At 38.2% G+C, this 21,592-nt stretch overlaps 1 protein-coding gene across 3 annotated transcripts in view; it reads right to left on the minus strand.

Annotated features, from left to right (window-relative positions):
• Positions 1-21,592, minus strand: part of ARHGAP10 (Rho GTPase activating protein 10) — a 209,350-nt gene that overhangs the window by 84,071 nt on the left and 103,687 nt on the right. For all 3 annotated transcript variants that reach the window (XM_067551928.1, XM_067551931.1, XM_067551929.1), the window contains 4 exons: positions 20,190-20,271; positions 18,799-18,841; positions 15,218-15,283; positions 7,680-7,754 (listed from right to left, as the gene is read on the minus strand). In XM_067551928.1, coding sequence (XP_067408029.1) covers positions 7,680-7,754; positions 15,218-15,283; positions 18,799-18,841; positions 20,190-20,271 — 266 coding nt within the window. The remainder of the gene's footprint in view (positions 1-7,679; positions 7,755-15,217; positions 15,284-18,798; positions 18,842-20,189; positions 20,272-21,592) is intronic.

The raw sequence follows: 21,592 nt of genomic DNA on the forward strand, positions 1-21,592 counted from the left end.
ACAAAATGTGTCCTGGTTAAGGTGAAAGTGAGAGACTGTCTTAGGCAAAAAGGCCAGGTGAGGGCGTAGTTGGACCATGTCCTTATAAAACATTGTGCAGGGGGACTCCGATATTAATGCCCTGATCTCCGAAACTCGTCTTGCACATGTAATAGCCACCAGGGAAGCGACCTTCCAGGATAGGTGCATAAGGTGCCATGCCCCCATTGGAGATAGCGTAAGGAAGCCGGGCATCGGGGCCAGAGCTTACCTCATCTGAATAACCTCCTCGCTGTATGAGGATGAGGCGCCGCTGTCCGACGGCCAAAGTGGTGCCGATTATTAAAATCTCCTGGTGCCGTATGGAGTGTGGCGATGCTCCAGCACCAGTGAGCGGCACAAAGAGTCCAAACGATGTGCACGACGGGATTGGCTCTTGTCCTTAGGTTTCTTGTAAGGAGTAGGAGAGTGTGGTTGAGATGGTGGGGAAACATGCCTTGAGTCCGGCGACCTGTGTCATTCCAGGGCACCATAGTGGTGCTCTGCTGCCCGGTGCTGGTCTTCTGGGGACCAGTGGCAAGACTCCGCTTTGTCACTGTCTTGACCCGGAGAGCGTGGTCTTGACTCCATGGACTGCCTGTGCACCGGTGAACTGTGCCTGGGTGACAGGGACTGCTGAGCAGATCTGTTGGCTGGCTTGCTCCTCAATAGATTACCCACCAGTGCCGAGTCTCAGTGCAGCAGCCTGTCATCCCTTGGCGTCAGCGGCACAGGCATTGCCAGGAGGTCCTTCATTGCCTGAAAAGCCCCTAGGGTCGATGGCACCACCAGGCGCTGAGGGCTTCTACTGCTACCAAGAGTTGGTGGGGGCCTTGGTGCTGATGCCTGCAGCAGCGAGGGATCCCTTGGAGGTGGGAAAGATTGGCAGCCCAACGCAGGTCTCACCTGGTTCCCCTTAGTCTTATCCGCTGGCGAGCGACCCCACTTGGTGAGTGTCATCTTAGGCCTCTTCTTCGGCACCGGAGATGGTGATCGGTGCCGAGAGGACGAAGAGAGTGCCGAAGGGGCTCTGTGTGCCGAGGCTGCCATGCTTGCTGTTGAGTCAGATCTGCCAGGCTCCGACACCAGTCGAAGTGCTAACTCCATCAGGATGGCCTTGAGATGAATATCTTGGTCTTTCTTAGTCCATGGGCGAAAACTTTTACAAATTTTGCACCTCTTGTGGATGTGAGCTTCCCCCAGACACGTTAGGCAACTTTGACGTGTGTCACTCCTCGGCATAGACTTCTTACACGAAGCGCAGGGTTTAAATCCAGGGGAATGGGGCATGCCCCAACTCTGGAACTCTAACAACTACAACGCTAAGACTATTGAAAATGATCAACTATATCCACTGGAACAACAGAAAACCAGAAGGGTTTAGCAAGAGAACTTGTGAAGGCAAGAGACAGTCCAGCACCATCACTGGCAGCAAGAAGGAACTGAGAGGGAGAGGGAGCCAGCAGCGCCTATATGTGGGTGCATGTGCGCGCCACTGCAGGGGGCGCTAGAGCTGCTTGTACAGGTACCACTAGGGGAAAAAGTTTTAGAGCAATGGTGCATGTGGCATACACACACAGCTAAACTGGGAATGGACATGAGCAAGCACTTGAAGAAGAATGAAAGTATATCAAATTTGAAAGTAAATAATTTAGAAACTTTTGTTGCTTTAAATCCAAAATTGCCATCTTCCTCTTAAAATGGAAGTAGGATGTAGAATCCAAAATACATCCCTATCTCTTTTGAGAATTTACTTAGAAGTGTTTCAAAAACTATTTCACTGATTTTTCTTTCCTTAGTGAGCAGTACAATTAAACTAGACATAATGTGAAATTTCTTTATAGAAGCTGGTATTCCCAGATTCCCTTGTTTAGAAGTGGCAAAGAGCCTTCAATGTGGTGATATTCATGAAAAGATAAAGATCAAATTCAATTTTGAGAAAAGAAAAAGCCACTAAGGAACAAATAAACTGATAGTTCTTTATTTCATTATATTAAATCCAAATAAGTCTGAGAAACCTGTTCAATACAGTAATGCCTTCAAAGTACATTTTTTTTAAAAAGACAGTTTTGGTGCCTCAGTTTAAGAATGTTGAACACGCTACTATACACTGCTGATTATTATGCAAAACCCTTTAAGAAATTACTACAGTGAAAAAGAAGAAAGAGGGAATTTTCTACTTGGAGACTGTCCCTATGATTTAAAGTGAATGTTTTGTTTTACTTTACAATTTTTTAGCCAAATGGAAAAATAATTTGCTTTCTTGACAACTTTGTCAATTCCACAGAAAGCCACCTGTTTAGTTTTTACTAAACTAATAACAAGATTGACGAAACTGAGCAGTCAAATGCCTGAGTGATCAGCAAGTTTTTCTAACTGAGAAAAAGCAATACAAAATATTGTCACTTTATAGCAATTTTAAAATAAAAAGTCTTAAAGTATTAAACAAGTAGTGATGGCTATTTTACCGTCAAAACATTATACATATGAATCTAATTACCCAAGATGTCTTATGCCTTTAAGCACTTCAACATTTTTTTATTACAGCCACTGACAGCAACATGCAATAAACTATAACAATGGTAATTGACGCAGATTATATTTTGATCCGTTCCTACAATTCAGAATTCATTTGTTACTGTGCTTGTCGGACAAACGGCAGATACATTTAAAAAATCAAATTAAGCACCCTGATTAAAGGTGCAGTCCTTTCTAACTGGGACTAAATAATTATGTTCTAAAGGCTGTGCCAACCAATTATTTCTGTAACTGAATATTCTCTCTCATTAAATCAATTATTTAAATCTTATTTTAAAATACCAGTCAGATAACATTTTCTGTCGACTTGCTAACAGCCAACGACCATCCAAAAACTTGAAGACTGTTTAAATGGAACCTTTTATTTTCATCTTTCCAGCATATCTTCCTCTGTTCTGAGAATCACATTCTTTCCACTGAGTAGGAAACCTTTCTACTGACTTCATGGAATAAAAAGCAGCTGTCACATCAGAAACTAATGACTCTAGTGACGATGTTAGTAATCCACTATTAAATTTTCACTGTTTTCAAATAACTCCTCAATCATTGACTTTCCTTTGCAATCAAAGGGTGCACTTGGTTGTGTGGAATTTGTTAATGACATATTTGAAATTCAGACTTCACAATGTTTTCTTAATAATCATCCTTAAAATATAAGAAAGTATTTTTGCTTTTTAAAAATAGTAAAAATTATGGGAAAGGATTCCATTATTCATGCCTGGGGCAAAACACCAGAAATGTTCAAAGACAACAACACCTCCTATTAGCCCCACCCCAGAACACCTGCAGTGAGACTACAAAAAGACATGGAGATCAAACACTTTTCTTGACTCTCTAGTTCTGCCTGTTGTCTTCTATTTAAAGTTTCCTTTATTTTACACATTTTAAGATGAACATACAGGGTCATGTTTGGCAGCTGCTATATTCCACTCTCTCCTAAACATTTAAGAATCAAACTTGCAAAGGGGTCCCAATAGGATTTTGACATTTATGCCAGCAATTTAGTACACACAACTGTTTGTGCATGCAAAAATTGAAAATACACACAAAACTGGCAGCTGCAGATACATATATTTATGTGCATACAAATAACTGTGTGCCAATTTAGAGACTTTTTGAAAATTCATCTCTAAATCTTTTCCTATATTTTCTGGTATTACGGAAATAGGATTTATAAAACCAGCAAGACTCATTGAGCTAGGGTAGGAGTAGCAGGTTTGTTTCTGGTTGTGATTTTAGTAATGCCACTGTGATCTGAGTTTAAATGTATTGTAGTACACTGCACATAAAACAGGGTAAAAAAGGGATTCAGTGCAGTAACTTTCAAAGCTCTTTTAAAAGGTAGGGGATCTGCAAAATTCTTTTCTATGAAATGACACCTGGCATTTTTCATGCCAGTCATTATCAAAAACCAAAACTGAACCCATCAGTAGAATATACAAGACCTTAACAGTCACCTCATTGTGAAGCCACTTTATAAAAGCGGGACCTCTGTCTCAAACACTTAAATGCAACAATTTGCAAAGAAACAGAACATATTGTATATTCTGTGAATCATGTTCATAAGAAGATAAGATTAAATTAATATCCATTTCAGGCAAAATTGAGATCTTTGTTTACACAGTGTTAGCTTCTGCCATTCATATTTAAACAAGAATATAGCTGAAAATCAGAATAACATGGCACTATATAGGTTACAGGCAAATTCCAGCAGTAAGTCAATTACAGAAAGAACATACGGTCTGTTTTACAGAACTGCAATTTTTATTTTTTTGCTTTAAATTAATTTAATTTATGATCATAAGTAAGGCTTGATACCACAAACTTTTACTCTGGCAGGTGGGACTCAATGTGAGTAAGGTATTACAGAAGCAGGCCCATAATTAAAGTCTTTCTACCCTCTTCCCGTATACCCCTCTGCTTCCTTTGGTTTTGTAGAATGTCTTTTCTGACAGGAGACAAAAAGGCTACATGCTATCAACAGCCCTTCCTAGCATCTGATGTCTATTTCCATTTTTTTGCATTCTTGACCCCACACATTGGGTGGCCCATGATAAATAGAAGTAACTTAAAATCTCTGAGATCTTATAAAAAATGTTAATATCTTGAAAACTAATCAGAGATGGGTTTGTGTTTTATTTTTATAATGGCACTGGAAGGAAAATTTTATCTGAAAGGATATTTAAACTCAAAGACAAAGGGGTATAGATTAATCAGATTTTTAGATTCTTCTGTTCTGTATAACAAAGATAAACTGTTCTCTATTCTTCCTTGAGACCAGATAAAAATTAAATATGCAAACAGATCACACCACAATACTTTCTCTGAACTATTGGGAGAGGGGAAGGGCACCTGACTATACCATAACATGTTCTCTATTTGATGTTTCCCGCTATCTTGACATCAGTATAATCTTTCAATTCCAAACCATTACATGAATCTTGGAAGTGAGCAAAAAAGTGTTTCTGATTTAAAAATTAAGTAAAAGCAGATGCTGGAATCCCCATTAAACTCTTCCAGCTGCTACTGAACCACTGGAACCAGAGTCTATTTAATCTGGATACCACTAATGGTAAAGAGGAAAATATGACTGCCAAAACTGCATACCCAAGTTAAGCCAGTGAGCAGAAAAACAAAAACAGCTCTTGATAGCAAATGCATTCCAACAAGGTTCTTCAACTGATGACAGGTAGTTTCTATGGGTAATGGCTAAAAAAGGTTATTGCTTACTGAGTCTAATTCCAAAACAACTAAATTGCCATCACAACCTGTTGTGTGTTGGTTGTTTATATTAATTTTGGTTTATGCTTCTTAACACTCCCTTCTTGTTATAGCATTTTAAAATACAGATATGCATTGACAGAGTACTTCAGGGCATTGTTAATATTGATTAAAGTAATATATCATATAAATTAATATTTAGCAAGGTCATTATGACAGATTGATATGACATATAGGCTCTCAAGCCTGAAGTTTTATCATCACTCCTGAAGAGACAGCCTGCTTAAAAAAAAAAAAAAAAAAAAAAAAAAAAATAATAACAGGTGGCACTGAATTGACAGCAGTGTATAATATAAAAGCGCTTTGTCATTCACATAATGTCTGGGGTAATGAAATGAATTCACTTTCTGGTTTCCTCCAGTCTGCTGTGCCAAGGAACACTGTGTTATCAGCACAGATGGAGCATGCATGGTTCTGGAGAAGAGCCTGGTGCAAACTGCAAACAAGCTACTCTGAATACCAATGAATCCCTGAGAATCAGACCCTTGCTGTCAAGTGACAGGTTTGGAAGCTCCATAAAACTAATCCCTGTGGTCTTGTCCAACTGCATGTACTGTCAGAGTTCTGGACAGGAAACTTGGAAATGCTGCACATCATGCAGTCATGGCTATTGCTTTAGTGTGAAATGCTAGCAAGTGAAGGAATTAATCCAGACACCAACACTTTTCTGCGGATAGTGGGGTGTCAGGAAAAGTGTGGCTACAGGGACTAAATGAGTATCAAGTTTTCTAGAAGAAAAAAAAAGATCTGGCGACATTAGTGCTATGAGCCACATTCAGAGGGGTTATATAACGTGGTGTTCAAGCTATCCATTGCTAAATTTGTGTGAGGGAGTCTACATGAAGACCAGTCTTCATGTACAGCACTGCAGTAGCGCTTTAGTGAAGGCGCTCCTACACCAGTGGGAGAGCTTCTCCCATCAGCATAGTGAAGCCACTTCCCTGAGAGGCTGTAGCTATGTCGATGGGAGAAGCTCTCCTGTCCACATAGCACTATCTACACGGAAGGTTAGGGTTGGTATAACTATGTCACTTGGGGTGTGTAAAATAGTTATACTGACATAGTTATACCGAGATAGGTCTGTAGTGTAAATCTGGCCTGAGTCTATGGGCATGGTCTACATTGAGAAATTACATCGGTATATACATCTATGTCTACAGATGTAGTTAAGCCGACTTAACCCCCAATGTAGACAGCGCTAGGTCGACGGAAGACTACTTCGGTCAACCTAGCTACCACCTCTCAGGGAGGTGGATTAGCTACAGCAACAGAAGAACCACTCCCATCACTGTAGTAAGCATCTACACTGAAGTGCTACAGCTGCAGCTGTGCCACTGTAATGTGTGAAATGTCAATGTATGTTGACGGAAACCATACCAGCATAACTATCTCGCTATAGCAGCATAACTCCATAGTGTAGACACAGAAGACACTGATGGGTTTTCCCACTGCTGTAAGAATACTACCTCTCCCAACAACAGTGGCTATGTCAATGGAAATACACTTCCAGACAAAGCTGCAGCTACACTGGGAGTAGGCTGCCATAGCTCCTTGGTCAGGGGTGGTTCCCCCCGCCCTTCATATTCCTGAACAAAGTACCTATGTTGACCTAACTTTTAAATATAGACAAAGCTTAAGGCCTTGTCCACACACAAGTCATACCACTTTAAGTATATCAGTATGTAAAGTGGTACACCCCCCCAACATGGATGCAATTATACCTGTATACATATGCTCATAACAGTATAGCTTTTCCCACACCCATATGGGAGGAACCTATTGGTATAAGCACATTTATACTGGTATAACTGGGGCCATTCTAGACCCGGTGCCTGGATAACTATATTGTTTTAAATAAAGATCACACCCCTAATTGAAATATTCACTCTGGTACAGAGCAGACCTAAGGGAATTTAAGTTGGTGTCACTTATTCACCATGAGCCGGAAAAGGTAGAGGACAAAAACATGAAGGTGTAAAAAGGAGAGCCTCCCACACACCCGCTTTTGTACACTTTCTTCCAGAAACTGTGTGTGTAGATTACATTAATTTAAACTCAAGCTCCTTTAAACCAATTTATACCACACCCATGATTTGTCCCAACAGGTCCTTTGGGCTGTTTTCTTTGTTTACACTATCAGCTAACACGTGCTTGCCTTACTCAGCCAAGTGGCTACAGTGAGTGCAGGACAGAATGATTTGCATGAGGAAGGCAAGCTAAATTTGACCCAAAATGAGGAAAAAGTAAAATTAAACATTACACAAGGGTATCAACATTGAAATTAAAACAGCCATGAATCAAAATAAAAACATGGGAGAAGTTATTATAAAATAGAGGCATACCCATTAGCAAACTCAGAAGTCTCTGGACCTTTGAACTCACCCCCACAACTCTGTATAATCCTTGGTCATTTATACCTATTGAGGAAGAAAACAGATCAGCCAAAGCAGTCAAATATACAGCAAATAAAGTGTTAAAAATTTTCAACTGCTGACCTAAAAGTGTCCCTTAAAGTTGCATTCACATTGTCACTCATGACTATGAAAGGAACACACTGCAAATAAAGTATAATCTTTTTGCTGTCCTTCTGTGCATTTAAAATAAACCCATGATAAATAAAATGTTGGTCTTCAGGAAAAAGGCATGTGCACATTTTTTCCAATGCGCTGATGCAGGCAGTTAGAACTTTGGGAATAATTTAGGATTTTTTTTTTCTGTCCTACAAGCACCAATGGACAAATGATTCTTTGAAAATCGCTTCCCATTTTCTTTTTATTTTAATAAAAGTAGTTATGGATACCTTCAGTATTCACATTTTAACTGACAGGAACTGAACTGAATGCATACTAAATTTAGATTTCTTTTGTTAATGAAATTTTACCCTTTTAGTATGGATGGATGAAAAAGTTTGGATCAAAGTAATCTGAGCTCTTTCCTAAAAACTCAAGCCAAATCTTTTTTCACACCAGTAAACAATGCTCTTTCCTTAAGATACAAGGCATCATTCCAACCCACTGTGCTCCCCACACGGGTATATCCAGATGAACCCAACTCCAGGACTGGGGGGTCAGTAATTTCTCTCCTGTCCTCTACGTCGAGTGCAACCTCAACAGACAGACGAGCATTCACAGCCTCATGCTATCCTCATTCACTCAGCTCTGGAACATGGACACTGGATATCTTCTCTTGCCGCCAGCTCTCTTTTGCTGTATTGCCATTGATTGTTGTTCAGCTTCCATCCAGCCCCATTTCCCTCCAATTGCAACCATTTTGCTACCTATCCTCACTCTCCATGCTTGTTATGCTGCTCACTTTCCTTTCACCCCGCTTTTCTCTCTTCCCCTTTTCCCCTTCCTCCCCTTTATTCAGTCCCTTTTTACTCGAATCCCTCCCTGCCCCATTGAAATTCCACATAACATCCCTCCAATAAAAAAAAATGTAAAGAAGATCAAAAAAGTAAAAACCCAACTAGTTAAATGCCCGCCATCACCCTGACCATAGTGTTTGGATGTTGAATCCCTTTATCCTACCCTTTTTTATACGTCTGTACAAGATATAGCACAATACAGCTGAGATCCTGATTGGGGCTTTGGGGCTGAAATGCAATACATGTTAACAATAACCAGCGCAGTACTTCCTGATTTCATATGGACCTAGAAGTTGAAATGCAGAAATACCTCGAAGTATGAATACTGTGAGAACAACCCTTATTTTCTCTTTTAAACTACAGGGTAGGTTTTGTTTGGTTGGCAATTTTATTTTAATTTTTTTATTATTATTGTTTAAGAACACAACATATAGAGAAAGAAGACCTATGGAGAATTCCCAGATTCAACAACAGATGGTTCCAACACAGAGCAAAAGAAAACACAAGCAGAACTAGCAAATAATGGGAAGCTTATATCTGAATAAATAATAGATATATATCTTAAAAAATCGAAATATCATTCACAATAAATATTATTCTTAATGAATTACTCTACCAATGTCACAAATGAGACCACCACCACCACTTTATAATATACTCAGTGCTCAAAACATCTTGAAATTTGAAAAGTAAAGGGTCTTCTAGATTTTCTTCTTATTCTTCTTGGGCTTTCTTCTTACTGTCTAGATGGCCATCGATCTAATGATATTATAATGTGAATTTACATATACAAAAAGTAATTTCCCATGCCACTGGGTTTTCCAGAGAGTGCCATGTTTAAGACTTATATCTTCACCACATGTACCACTTAGAAAATTGCCAGCAGGAAACCATTACAATAATTTCTGACCCACCCCAAACCAGGGAGCACTGGAAATCTTGGGGACTGGAGAGGATGCAAAGCGAAGAGCAATGCTTGCTTGAACTTCCCTTGGGATTCCCTGGGAACTCCAGCCCAAAGATGTATAAATCTCTGATAAGAATATCCAACTTTCTAATGCTTTGCCAAATGGCAGCAGGCCTTTTTGCAGGATGATCCAACTTTAGTTTCTAGTGCTGTAAAAACAAATCTTCTGCACAGTTTGCAAGAAACAAGTTAAAGTTGAAGTAACATTCTTACTATCAAATGTATCTTATTGTTTTTGCTCAACTCAGAAGTTCAAGCTGTCAGGCTGTATATCGATTTACCGCTCTGCTAACTTTAAAACTAATAAGAGCAAAATTGTGCTGACTGAAATAGTGTTGGTACCTTATGCTTAAAAATAATTTAGGAAAACCAGAGTTACCCATTGCTTGGTTTTAAAAACAGATGTGCTGCTGAGAAGTGTGTCTGAAATGACAGTAATATTGAAACTAGGATGCCACTTCAGCAATAATAATCACTCTGTGCTGGTAATTACTATCAGATAATTGATCAAGTTCAAATTCATCAACCTGAAAGAAGCAGAGCTAATTGCTAAAGCATAATGAGAGGTGCAGAGGGGAATTAATGCTTCTTAACATGGTTTTATTTTAAGGAAACTTTCGAATACAAAACATAAAAACCATTTGAAATCATGTTATTTCAGAATCTAATCTGAAAATTTAAGTGCGGCAGAGTATCTGAGACCGATAACTGTGGAAAATGTTTTCCTAAGCACTGAGGGATTGACAAGGTGATTCATTTTAGAGCATTAAGATTACTGCTGACTAGAATGCAAATTCTGATTGGCTTACTACTGCTGGCTGAACCAAACACTAGTAGCAGCTTTGGGAGCTGCAAGGCTCCCCAGGGCATATTTTAATTCTTTTTATAGTTACATGAGTTACAGGTGACTGGCTCTAAGAACACCCAGGCTTGACTTGGACACATCTGGTTTCTTAGGCATGCCAATAAACAAATTTACTATAAGTAAAACAATTCCCACTGTCTCAAATGTATGCCATAGGAAGCAGGATGTGTTTACCAACCAAGTACACCTTAGACGAGGTTTTTTTTTTTAAATACATATCACTAATGGAGGGCTATTAATACAGCTGCAGAAACAACATGTTTTACTTATATTTTCTGTCCAATAACGTACTACGGATGTGCTCACACACAAACACTCACAATTCAACGTAATATCAGGTTTGTCCTATGAGAAGGTTCCCTACGTTCTCTTCACCAGTGAAACAAAAATTCTTATGGAGGAAAAACTGAGATGACAGCTCACTGCTGCCATCTGTCCCTACATCTCAGAATAGGTACTGCTGCAGTACTAACTACTAACAAAGTGGAAATTTGTTATTAACCCTCAACACTGGCATTTTACAGAGCGCCATCCCAACGAGTGCTCAGAGGAACTACAATCTCTCTCACACAGAATTTTTACTATTGAAAGAGCAGCACTGGGATGTTTCTATAATCTTTTCTCTCTTTTTATTATCCACTATGGTACTAAACCGTAAATCAAAATGAAATAATAAAAATAGAACATCCGGTGTTGCTCTCAGATACAGTATGTGAGTGCAAATCCCATCAGAGTTGTGCTCATGCATCAAAGAAAAAAAGAGCCCAAGAAGTTTTTAAAATACAATGCTGATTTAATAGCTCAAGTTTTCTAATCTAGTAAATTACAGCCATATCCCTATACAGCAGCTCACAAGAATTCAAGTCTAGCTAACACTACTGTTAATTGAAGTACAGTATTTTTTCTAGTCAAAGTGAATTATTTCTTCTCAGCTTGATAAAAATGAATAACGCAAGTGAGAAAAATCATTCAGCCATTGACAATTTAATGTTCAATATGTTTTCATTTTCTTATTCTTTTTTTTTTTTTTTCTGTTGCACACCAGAGTTTTCGGCTATGACATGACAAGACTATTCTCAGTTTCCACCCACACCAGACTGTCCTCTCTTTCCTCCCACACCAACCTCACACCCATTATGATTAAAAGAGATAAAACATGGCAAACAGACACAGACTCTGAGGAGGCATCTGTCTTCTATTTTCTTTTATTGAACATAACTTGCCTTTGGCAACTTACTGTAAAATATTCACAGTAAAAGTTGTTCTAAGGTTGCATTTAGTGCAAATTCTCTTACCTAAGTATAAAATCTGGACGTCTGAAGGGTAACAGTTTTCCTCGTATTATTACTATATCAAGGAAACTTGTCTAAAATCTTTCACCCCTTATGCTCTTACATCACTAGAGTTGTATGGGTGTAACAGTGCAGAAATTGATCTTCTATCCCTATGAAACCATCAGCACATTTTGTTTTGTTTTGAAATACATCTTAAGTATGTTCAGAATCAATGAACAGATAAACAATAGTCATAGCTTTGTATACATCCAAATCATTTTCCCTTACTCAAAAGCTGGGTGGATTGCTGAATGCTTGAGAGTGGACATCTTGCCTACAACCACACCTGAATTCCCCACCCTATAAATAAAAGTGAATATTTATTTTTGAAAACTCTTACTAAAACTACAGTAATAAAGAAATATTTTGTTTTCACTAGTCACTATCATTGTTCATTTTATCTACTATATATATTACATTCAAAAACTACATTAAAAGAATGTTAGTAAGGTTGCAAAATCAAGCACTCCAAAGTTAGCAAATGTTGGAATTAATTCAGCCCCCTTGTACATATGCATTACAATATAATCTTTAATGATATGATCACATAATATTTTTTCTAGAGGACTCTGCCTCATTCAGTGCACAGTCTAGATCAGCTCTAGGGATGAATGAGGGTTGTGTAGTAAAGGAGACTGTTGTCTACAGGACCCCTACTTGATTTTTAGCATTTGCCAACTTTTAAGTGTTCATATTCGCAAACTTACTGTTACTTTAACATAATCTTGAGTCTGCAATTTCCTAGTTTAAAAACAAAATGCATCACATTGACAACATATGGCTCATCAGCTGGGCCAGACCCTTCAGATCCATCACACAGATCTCAGCCACTTGAGCTAACAGTATAAACAATAGCAAAAGTAGACTGCTCTCTTATATGTGGACCAGCATGAGAAGGGATGGGACACTTTGCCAATGGCTTTCACAGGTATTTGCTGACAGCAGAGGAATGGTGAGCCTTGGGAATCTTGGGTTTCATTCCAGGCTCTGGAGGGGAGTGAACTCTACTGGGCACAGACACTTCTGCTCATTTTCTTCAAGCTTGACCCCTCTTGCACCTTCCTCCTGCCTTGTTCCAGTCCTAGTCTTCCCCACCCCAAGCTCCTCTGCCTAATCACACCCTCCTCACCTAGCCATCACCCAGTATCCACTCCTGAGGCTTCTCATCCCAGTCCCAATCTCCTTGGCCAGCAAGTCCTAGTCTCACCCCTCCAGACTCCATATCCCTTCACATTGGTTAGGCCCAGCAGAGGGTCACTTAGCGCACAGGAAAGACATTTTCCCTGCACTCAGTTCAGGTCTCCAGACCTGGGCCCAGTACAGCCAACAATAGCCCAATGCTGTAATTGCAGGGAAAGTCCAGTTGAGCTCAGGGCTGGAACATGCTCACCGTGGATGGAAACATTAGAGATTTTAGTAGCTAAAATGTGAGAAATCTCGACTGAGCACATACAAACCATGATTTCTCTAAGGCTTATAACTTGGCCAAATTTGAGCAGATCTTCACAGGAAAACACAGGCCACCTCACCCCCACCGCACCAAATTTAAAGTCCTTGAGCCAATGCTTGGAGGTACTGGAGCTTTTCAAAGAAAAGGTCATGAGAATTTTTTAACACAGGCAAAATAAGGTATTTTTTCCCAGCTTTCTTCTCGGAAAGAGCTAAACCATTTTAACAGAAATGCTCAATCAAATGAAGCACACACCTGGCATAAAAAAAAATTAAAGTTTGGCAAAGTTATAAACATAAAACAGGGTTTTATAATGTCTGGCAACCTTAATAAAAGACCGGGCTACCAGCCCCACTTCTAATATTAACAGAGTTATACCACATATATATGTAGTTATTAATATACTAACTTGCTACTTTACCACTTCTCTGGAGAAAAGTATGTGCTTTAAGACCTATTTACATTTTATCAGCATTTTTTTAAAAGATGACATATATAAACCTATGATCTTAATCTAGATCAATGGTTCTCAACCTTTTTTCATTTGTTGACCCCTAGAAAATTTTGAATAGAGGTGCAGACCCCTTTGGAAATCTATTGTCTGTATACATAGTTCAATTCTGTTCAGTCACAGTTTTCAGTCTAAGTCTTTCACGGACCCTTAGACACAGTCCATGGATCCCAGGTTGAGATCTAGATAACTAAAATAATTAAAATGATGGTTACACTGAGGAAATCTGACAACTATTTGAAAAAGTATAAAGCCCAATCTAATGTCAGTTCATATCTGGTCTAATCTGAAATTATTCAAAAACCTATCAGAGTGGATTGATGTTAAAATCCAAGTGAAAAATGTTTCTGAGATTTGTCTTTGTTATTAATGGCTAAGTTCCCAACTTCAGAAAACTGCTAGAATACCATGTACTGATGAATACAAGTACACAAGTAGAAAACTCTCTTTAAATAAGCAAGTCCTTCCTTGACAGCAGATGTGACTGTATCTTGTAAGTAAGAAAGGCAATATACAAAGGAAAGTTACTGATCTTCTGCTCTGTGCAACATTAGGTCACTCAGACATAACTAGCAGCTCCAATTTAGTCTAACATATTTAGAGGGGAAGAAAAATTCACACCCTGAAATTGCAATTGCTCTTTTCATGTCAAGAGAAACAAACAAACAGAGGGTAGTAAATTATCCACTTTCATTTTAACTTCTCTTAAAAAGTAAAAAGTGAACCCATATTAGTTTATTTCACTGTCCTGCCTCACTAGACATTGTTCTCTTGAAAGACAAGTCTAAATAAATGTTATACCTTTAAAAAAAAAAAAAAAAAAAAAAGCTTCACTAGCAGCATAATACACTCCTTATAGCCCACAGAGTGAGGAATAGGAACTGCACACACTCCTGGATGGTGTCTCAGTAACCACTGGAAAATATCAATCCTCCTGTGGTAGCAAGAAAGTCATTCCCAGCACTTTTTACAAACATTGGGATTGCATGAGGCCTACACCAGAGTGAGGAAGAATATACCTACAGACCCTCCATCAGGGTTTCCTCAGGAGTGTAGGACACACTTTCATATAAACAAGAGTAGATCCCCCTTAAGCCCAACAAATCCTTCCTCTTGGCAGAGGGTTAGGCTGGATGACTCTTGTGGTCCCTTCTAACCTTATGGTTTTATAATTCTATCTGGAGTGCAGCCACAGCAAAAAGGTCAGGGCTGGACAGAAGCAAGCTTCTTCCGCCTCTGGTCCCTGTCTTGGTCCAAGCTCTAAAATAGGCCTGGTGAGACTTTACATCAGATCCACACTCCCACTCCACTCCCACCTTCTCCCAGGCCTGAGCCATCTTTGCCTTCCCCTCATGAGCAGTAGAACTTGGCTGGATTGATCATTACCTCGTGTTTCAACAGCACTGATGCATTTTCTCAGAATTGTGAACCCTATCTTATCCAACTGTGCACCTAAGAGGAAAAACAGTTTGAAAAGGTTTTAAGCACAATAAATAATACATAAGAACATAAGAACAGCCATACTAGTGAGACCAATGGTCCATCTAGCCCAGTATCCTGTCTTCCGACAGTGGCCAATGCCAGGTGCTTCAGAGGGAATCAACAGAACAGATAATCATTAAGTGATCCATACCCTTCATCCATACTCAGCTTCAGGCAAATAGAGCCTAGGGGCACTTCAGAGGATGCTTTTGTTATCCCTCCCATCCTGACTAATGGCCATTAATGAATCTATTCTCCAGGAACTTATCTAGTTCTTTTTTGAATCATTATAGTCTTGGCCTTCACAACATCCTCTGGCAAAGAGTTCCACAAGTTGATTGTGCGTTATGTGAAAAAATACTTCCTCTTCTTTGTTTTAAACTTGTTGCCTATTAATTTCATTTGGTGATCCCGTAGTTCTTGTATTATGAGGAGTAAATAACATTTCCTTATTTGCTTTCTCCATACCGGTCATGATTTTTATAGACCTCTGTCATATCCCCCCTTAGCTGTCTCTTTTCCAAGCTGAAAAGTCCCAGTCGTATTATTCTTTCCTCATATGGAAGCTGTTCCATACTCCTAACCATATTTGTTGACATTTTCTGTATCTTTTCCAATTCCAATATACCTTTTTTGAGATGAGGCAATCAGATCAGCATGCAGTATTCAAGATGGGGGCGTACCATGGATTAATATAGAGGCAATATGGTATTTTCTGTCTTATTATCTATCCCTTTCCTAATGATTCCCAACATTCTGGTAGCTTTTTTGACTGCCGCCGCACATTAAGTGGATGTTTTCAGAGAAATATCCACAATGACTCCAAATCTCTTTCTTGAGTGATAACAGTTAACTTAGACCCCATCATTTTATATGTATAGTTGGGATAATGTTTTCCAGCATGCATTTATCAACACTGAATTTCATCTGCCATTTTGTTGCCCAGTAACCTAGTTTCGTGAGATCCCTTTGTAACTCTTTGCAGTCTGCTTTGGACTTCACTATCTTGAGTAGTTTTGTATCCTCTGCAAATTTTGCCACCTCACTGTTTATCCTTTTTTCCAGATCATTTATGAATATGTTGAACAGCACTGGTTCCTGTACAGATGCCTGTGGGACACTACTATTTATCTCTCTCCATTCTGAAAACGTACCATTTATTGCTACCCTTTGTTTCCTATCTTTTAACCAGTTACTGATCCATGAGAGGACTTTTCCTCTTATGCCATGTCTTTCTTACAGATGGCATGTCTACACAAACACAACACACAACAAGCTGGGGTGTAAATTTACAGCATTCCAGCACACTACTCACTAACTGTCTGCATGGATCCTCCTGCTATGCTCTTAACATTAACATTCCTTAGTGCATTTTCACCTAATGCTGTTTCAAACCACACTATGTCAACACACACTAGGGAACTTTTAGTGCACATCAGCAGGTTCCGCAGGACAGCTGTGAACGGCATGCTGGAACTCTGTAGATTTACACCCGATTGCTGTGCAGTAAGTGTTCATGTAGACATGCCCAAAGATACGAAGACCTAGGGCTAGTCTAGTGCTGCTTTCTTGGTTGAAAGTAAGATTGGACCTAACCCTACAGACAGGCCTCACTCAGGCAAAACTGAGGAAGAATTCCAGGAGTGACAAAAGTGCCTCTGTTTTCTAGACAAATGTCTTTTTTGCTATCTTATATTTTTACAGAACCAATCCTGCAAGCACTTGCTATGAGGTGTAGTGACTGCAGGGAATCTATTCACAGTAGGTCTTTGCAAGATAGGACCCTTAATTAGAAATGGATGTTGGCAGAAGAAGAATATGGTTTAAGAATATTTACTGCAAAGCAAGACAGACTAATCTTAAAAAATTCTCAGCTCGCTGGAACACATCCTGCAGAATCTTGGGTATTTGAATACTTCCTACATCCTGTAGATTTTTGAAGGAAAACCCAAATTCTTAAAACACACCCATAAAACTGAAATGTGCGCTAAGACATTCTGATGGGAAACTCTCAACTAATAGCCAAAAAAATCTCAATTGTATTTCTAGCCTAGTTTAAATAACAGCATGATATTTCCTTTTAAAATAAAGTGAAAATCATATGAAGAAAAGTCTCATGTGTAGTTGTCCTTCATTAAAAAAGATATGATTACAAACAATCAACTTTTTAAACTATACATATTTTAATTGTTTCTGATCAAATCATTTCTTGAAATGACCTCTCAAAGTTTGAAATATTTTATAAAGTATTTCAAACTTTGGGAGGTCATTTCAAGAAATGATTTGATCAAAAAATCATTATTTATAACTTTTTTGACAAATCTAAAAATAATTCCAATGTCTCTTTTTAAAAAATATTACATATAGATCTAATAACTGGAGAAGAGAATTGAAATCCAATTGGAGAAGAGAATACTTGTACAGAATTACATTGCAAATGATTCTCCCCCTATGGAATCATCCTATCATCCCCAACAAAGTATGCTTTAGGTCTTACACAAGCCAAAAGATTTCCCAATCCAGAGATTTAGGACATGTATGTGCATCTCTTCATGGCAGCTGGCAAATGGGCTACCTAAAACCTGATGTATTCACAGGATAATACTTGATGACCAGCTTTCTTTGTGGTCCCGTCTAATTCCCTTTTCTGCTAAATCAAAACTTGATTTAAAAACTCAGGTTCCACAACTGCCTTTCACCCAACCATCTGGTCTTCACCTTCACTGCCAACTTGATCCTGCATCATTAAAGCTAATGGAAGTTTTTCCATCTCCGTGAGTGGGAGCAGAATAAAGACCAGTATTACAAAGAACCCTTGACTGCATTAACCCCCGAATGCAAGAAGAATAGCTGCCTTCATCGCTACCTTCTTCTCCACAGGAAAGGGCAAACAGTTTAAGAAAATATATTTTTAATGCCAGATTATGGCTCAGATTTTAAAGACACACAAATTTTGATTCTCATTGCTATGTTAATTCACTACTCTTGCATACTGTATTTTATACTTCTATATCTGAAATTAGTCTATGCGGTTTTAATACATATGTGCAATGTGGCTGAGTTATGTTTTCCAATAGCCATATCATTGAATTTTCTGACTTCTGTACATATATAATCTCAACTAGTAAAAGTTTTCTTGTGTTTAAATGTAAATTGTACCTTTAAGGCACTTTTAGTATGAAATGAGTTGACATGAACAATGGGACAGTTTTTCTCAAAGCAGGTGTAAACTTAGACCCCAATGCTACAAACATCTATGGGTGTACTTAATTTTACTCCTGTGAGAACCATTATCTTCTGTGGGATGATTTATGGTAGTCAAATTAAGCATGCACATATGAGTTTTCAGAATCAGGGCCTAAGTGATTAAAATTAAGTTCTTTTTAAAAGTGTGTATTCTCTTGTGAAACATCCTTATCTATACACTTCAGAATTTAAATATTAACAATAAAATATAAGCTTTAATAGTAGCTCCAAGTACTTACTTCCCTCCCGTCTTGTGTTAGTTCTATTCAAGTTGATGAATAGCTAATAGAAAAATACAAATATATGAGTGCACTGCAGTAAACAAGTTTATAAGAGCAGAATCAAGATGCTTCCTGCTTAATGCCAAATATGCACAACTGCAGCACTTGATTGCTAAAAAATACTAAGCCTCATTTGATACAGAACATTAGCCTAGAGCGGATCGAATAACAATTTCAAGCCCATGGGGAATTCAGATATTTGACATTTACGTTTGTCCTGAAGAGCATGAAGAGTCAAACTATTTCATTTTGGGTTGGATCAACATTAACCTGCAACCACTTGAGCTGCCACGGTGCCTTAGGAGAGTTGTAGTTTAGGTGTCCCATACCCACATTCTTCTCTATGGACAGACTCCCTGATCGACTGCTGTGCATTCATGAAAGATGTAATCTAGTCAGCGAGTTCAGCCTATCCAGGACAATGGAGGCATGAGGCACTTGTATTGCATCTCCCAAGTGGCAACATGGCAGCTTAAAAAGATGCAAATTTTAACGTCAACCCTACCTGAAACAATACTTTTCACAATTAGATTTTCCAGAACTATTGGCAAATGAACATTACATATATTTAACTGCTAATTTCTGTTTGGTAAATCAAGTCCTGGTGAATTGTAACAGGATCATATTCACAATTTTAAAAAGTTTTTGCTATGATGTTGACAAAAAAATGGATAAAGAATGTTTGGGTTTTTTTTAATTCACAGCAACTATCTGTTGTGACACAGAAATAATAAAACCTCCTATCAAGTCCCTCTATTCTTGGCTTACAAGACCAAAACCCTAGATCTGAATACTGAAGTTTAACAACACGAATAATTCAGTGCTGTATCCGAACTCTGCAACTCCATCCCATTTCTAAAGTTCCTTGATGTGAATCAGAAACAGAACAATAACTCAATCATTAGCAGATTAAAAAAAAAATAATTTTCAAGTAAGACCCATTATTCTCCAGCATACAGTACATTTTTAAAAACGTATGGAACTACTGTCACATGACTGCTCTTGAAAGTCTATTTGAATTAAGTAGATTGTTATTAAGGAAAGTGATTAAGTCTGCATTAGTCATTACCTAGAATGGTGAGATCATCATTGTAATGGAACCTATTTATAAAACCAATTTTTGCTGTTACGGAAATGAAACACCACAGCTTCGCCACAACTTTTACAGACCTCTATCCTGAAATAAAGTTTTATGTCACTGGTATTCTCTTTCAGTAAATCTATCATTTTGCACAACTACGTAAACTTGGTATATAAGGTTTGCAGAAAACCTGATCAATTAGAGAAAAAAGATTTCATCATTACACTATAACTGAACATGAAAAATAATTCGTATATTATATTCTTACAGCTTCTTTTCCATCCAAGGCTTCCATCCACAGCTTCCTGTCCTCCTCAGAAAAAGCTTGCATGGTCACAGGAGTAACCGATCTACAATAACACCAATAAAGAAAAATAACTATATTTGTCTTTTTATTAGCCAAACACGTAACATCTATTTTTCCTCATTTCAAATGGCACCTCCCATCACCATCTCAAAATCCACTGTCCAAGAACACATTTTGGGGGGCTCTCTCACTGAACATTGTTCATATTTGAAATTGATGTATCCCCAAAGTGATCACCCATTATGCACATTAGGCAGCCATAAAAAAACAATCATCAAAATAATCCACTTATACAGTATATATTTAAAGTACAATCTTGTCAATCTCACCAACAACAGAGAATGACTGAATTTTGTGGATTACAAACAGAACATATATAAGATCAGGACTACCGTACAAAAATTACTTTGTTAATTTATTTGAAATGTAAAGTTCAGTTTTAGTTATTTGTGCCAATGCTCTAGCGTATTCTAGTAAATATTTTATAGTACATTTTATAAAAAGTAATTAAGTCTTAATATAATACCTCATTGCAAAACTCTGCTATTAAAATTTTCCTAACAAGGACGGAAAGTCTGAATTTTGGGATATAGAGATAAGTAAATAGAGATTGGTGTAAATCTACCTTTTTTTTTTTAATAGCGTATAAGAGGGAACTTTTAAAAATTAATAATTGTAAAGCATACTGAAGAAAATAAGTACAAGGGAAGTTAACAGCTGAAATGAAGCAGGAGTGGTGATGTTGGTAATTACTTTCCTCCCAATTAAAAAACGTTATCATTCACCCGGCCACTGAATACCGTATTTATAAATATGATGTGCCTCAATCCTTTTTATTTCTGCTTCCAATTACTGAACTACTTTTTGGCTTTCCCAATTCATTTCAGTGTAGCACTCTGCCAGTAGAAATTATGGTGTCCTGCTTCCTTGCTCGGTGCATCCCTTTGGATTACATATCAGGGCAAAATGCCCATACAGTCCAGGGATTCAAGATACTGTAGCAAATGGAAGCTCCTTGCTCCCAATTTTTTTTTTTTTTTTTTTTTTTTTAAAGTTGTCTTTCCTCTAAGCCAATGCAAGACTCAGGGGAACCAATTATAATTATGGAAAAGAACTACAAATGGCATGAACATTTCTCTGTAGATCCATTAGAGTGAGGGTACTATCACAGCACATGCAAGAAGTATCCCTGCTCTTCTGAAAAACACTGCTTCCCCCTACTAGATGTAAAAACCAACCTTAAAAAAGCCTTCTGCGGAACTTCATTAAATGTGTGCACCTTACACCCTATGTGGCTAACTAAAAGCAAATACATATGTGATAGAAGAAAGAAGATCTGAGGGGAGTGGGAGAAGACTTTCCAG

This window comes from Emydura macquarii, unplaced genomic scaffold (genome assembly GCF_026122565.2).
Source record: "Emydura macquarii macquarii isolate MOO-44397 ecotype Brisbane River unplaced genomic scaffold, CSIRO-AGI_Emac_v2 contig_1363, whole genome shotgun sequence".
In the NCBI taxonomy this organism is placed as follows: domain Eukaryota; kingdom Metazoa; phylum Chordata; order Testudines; family Chelidae; genus Emydura; species Emydura macquarii.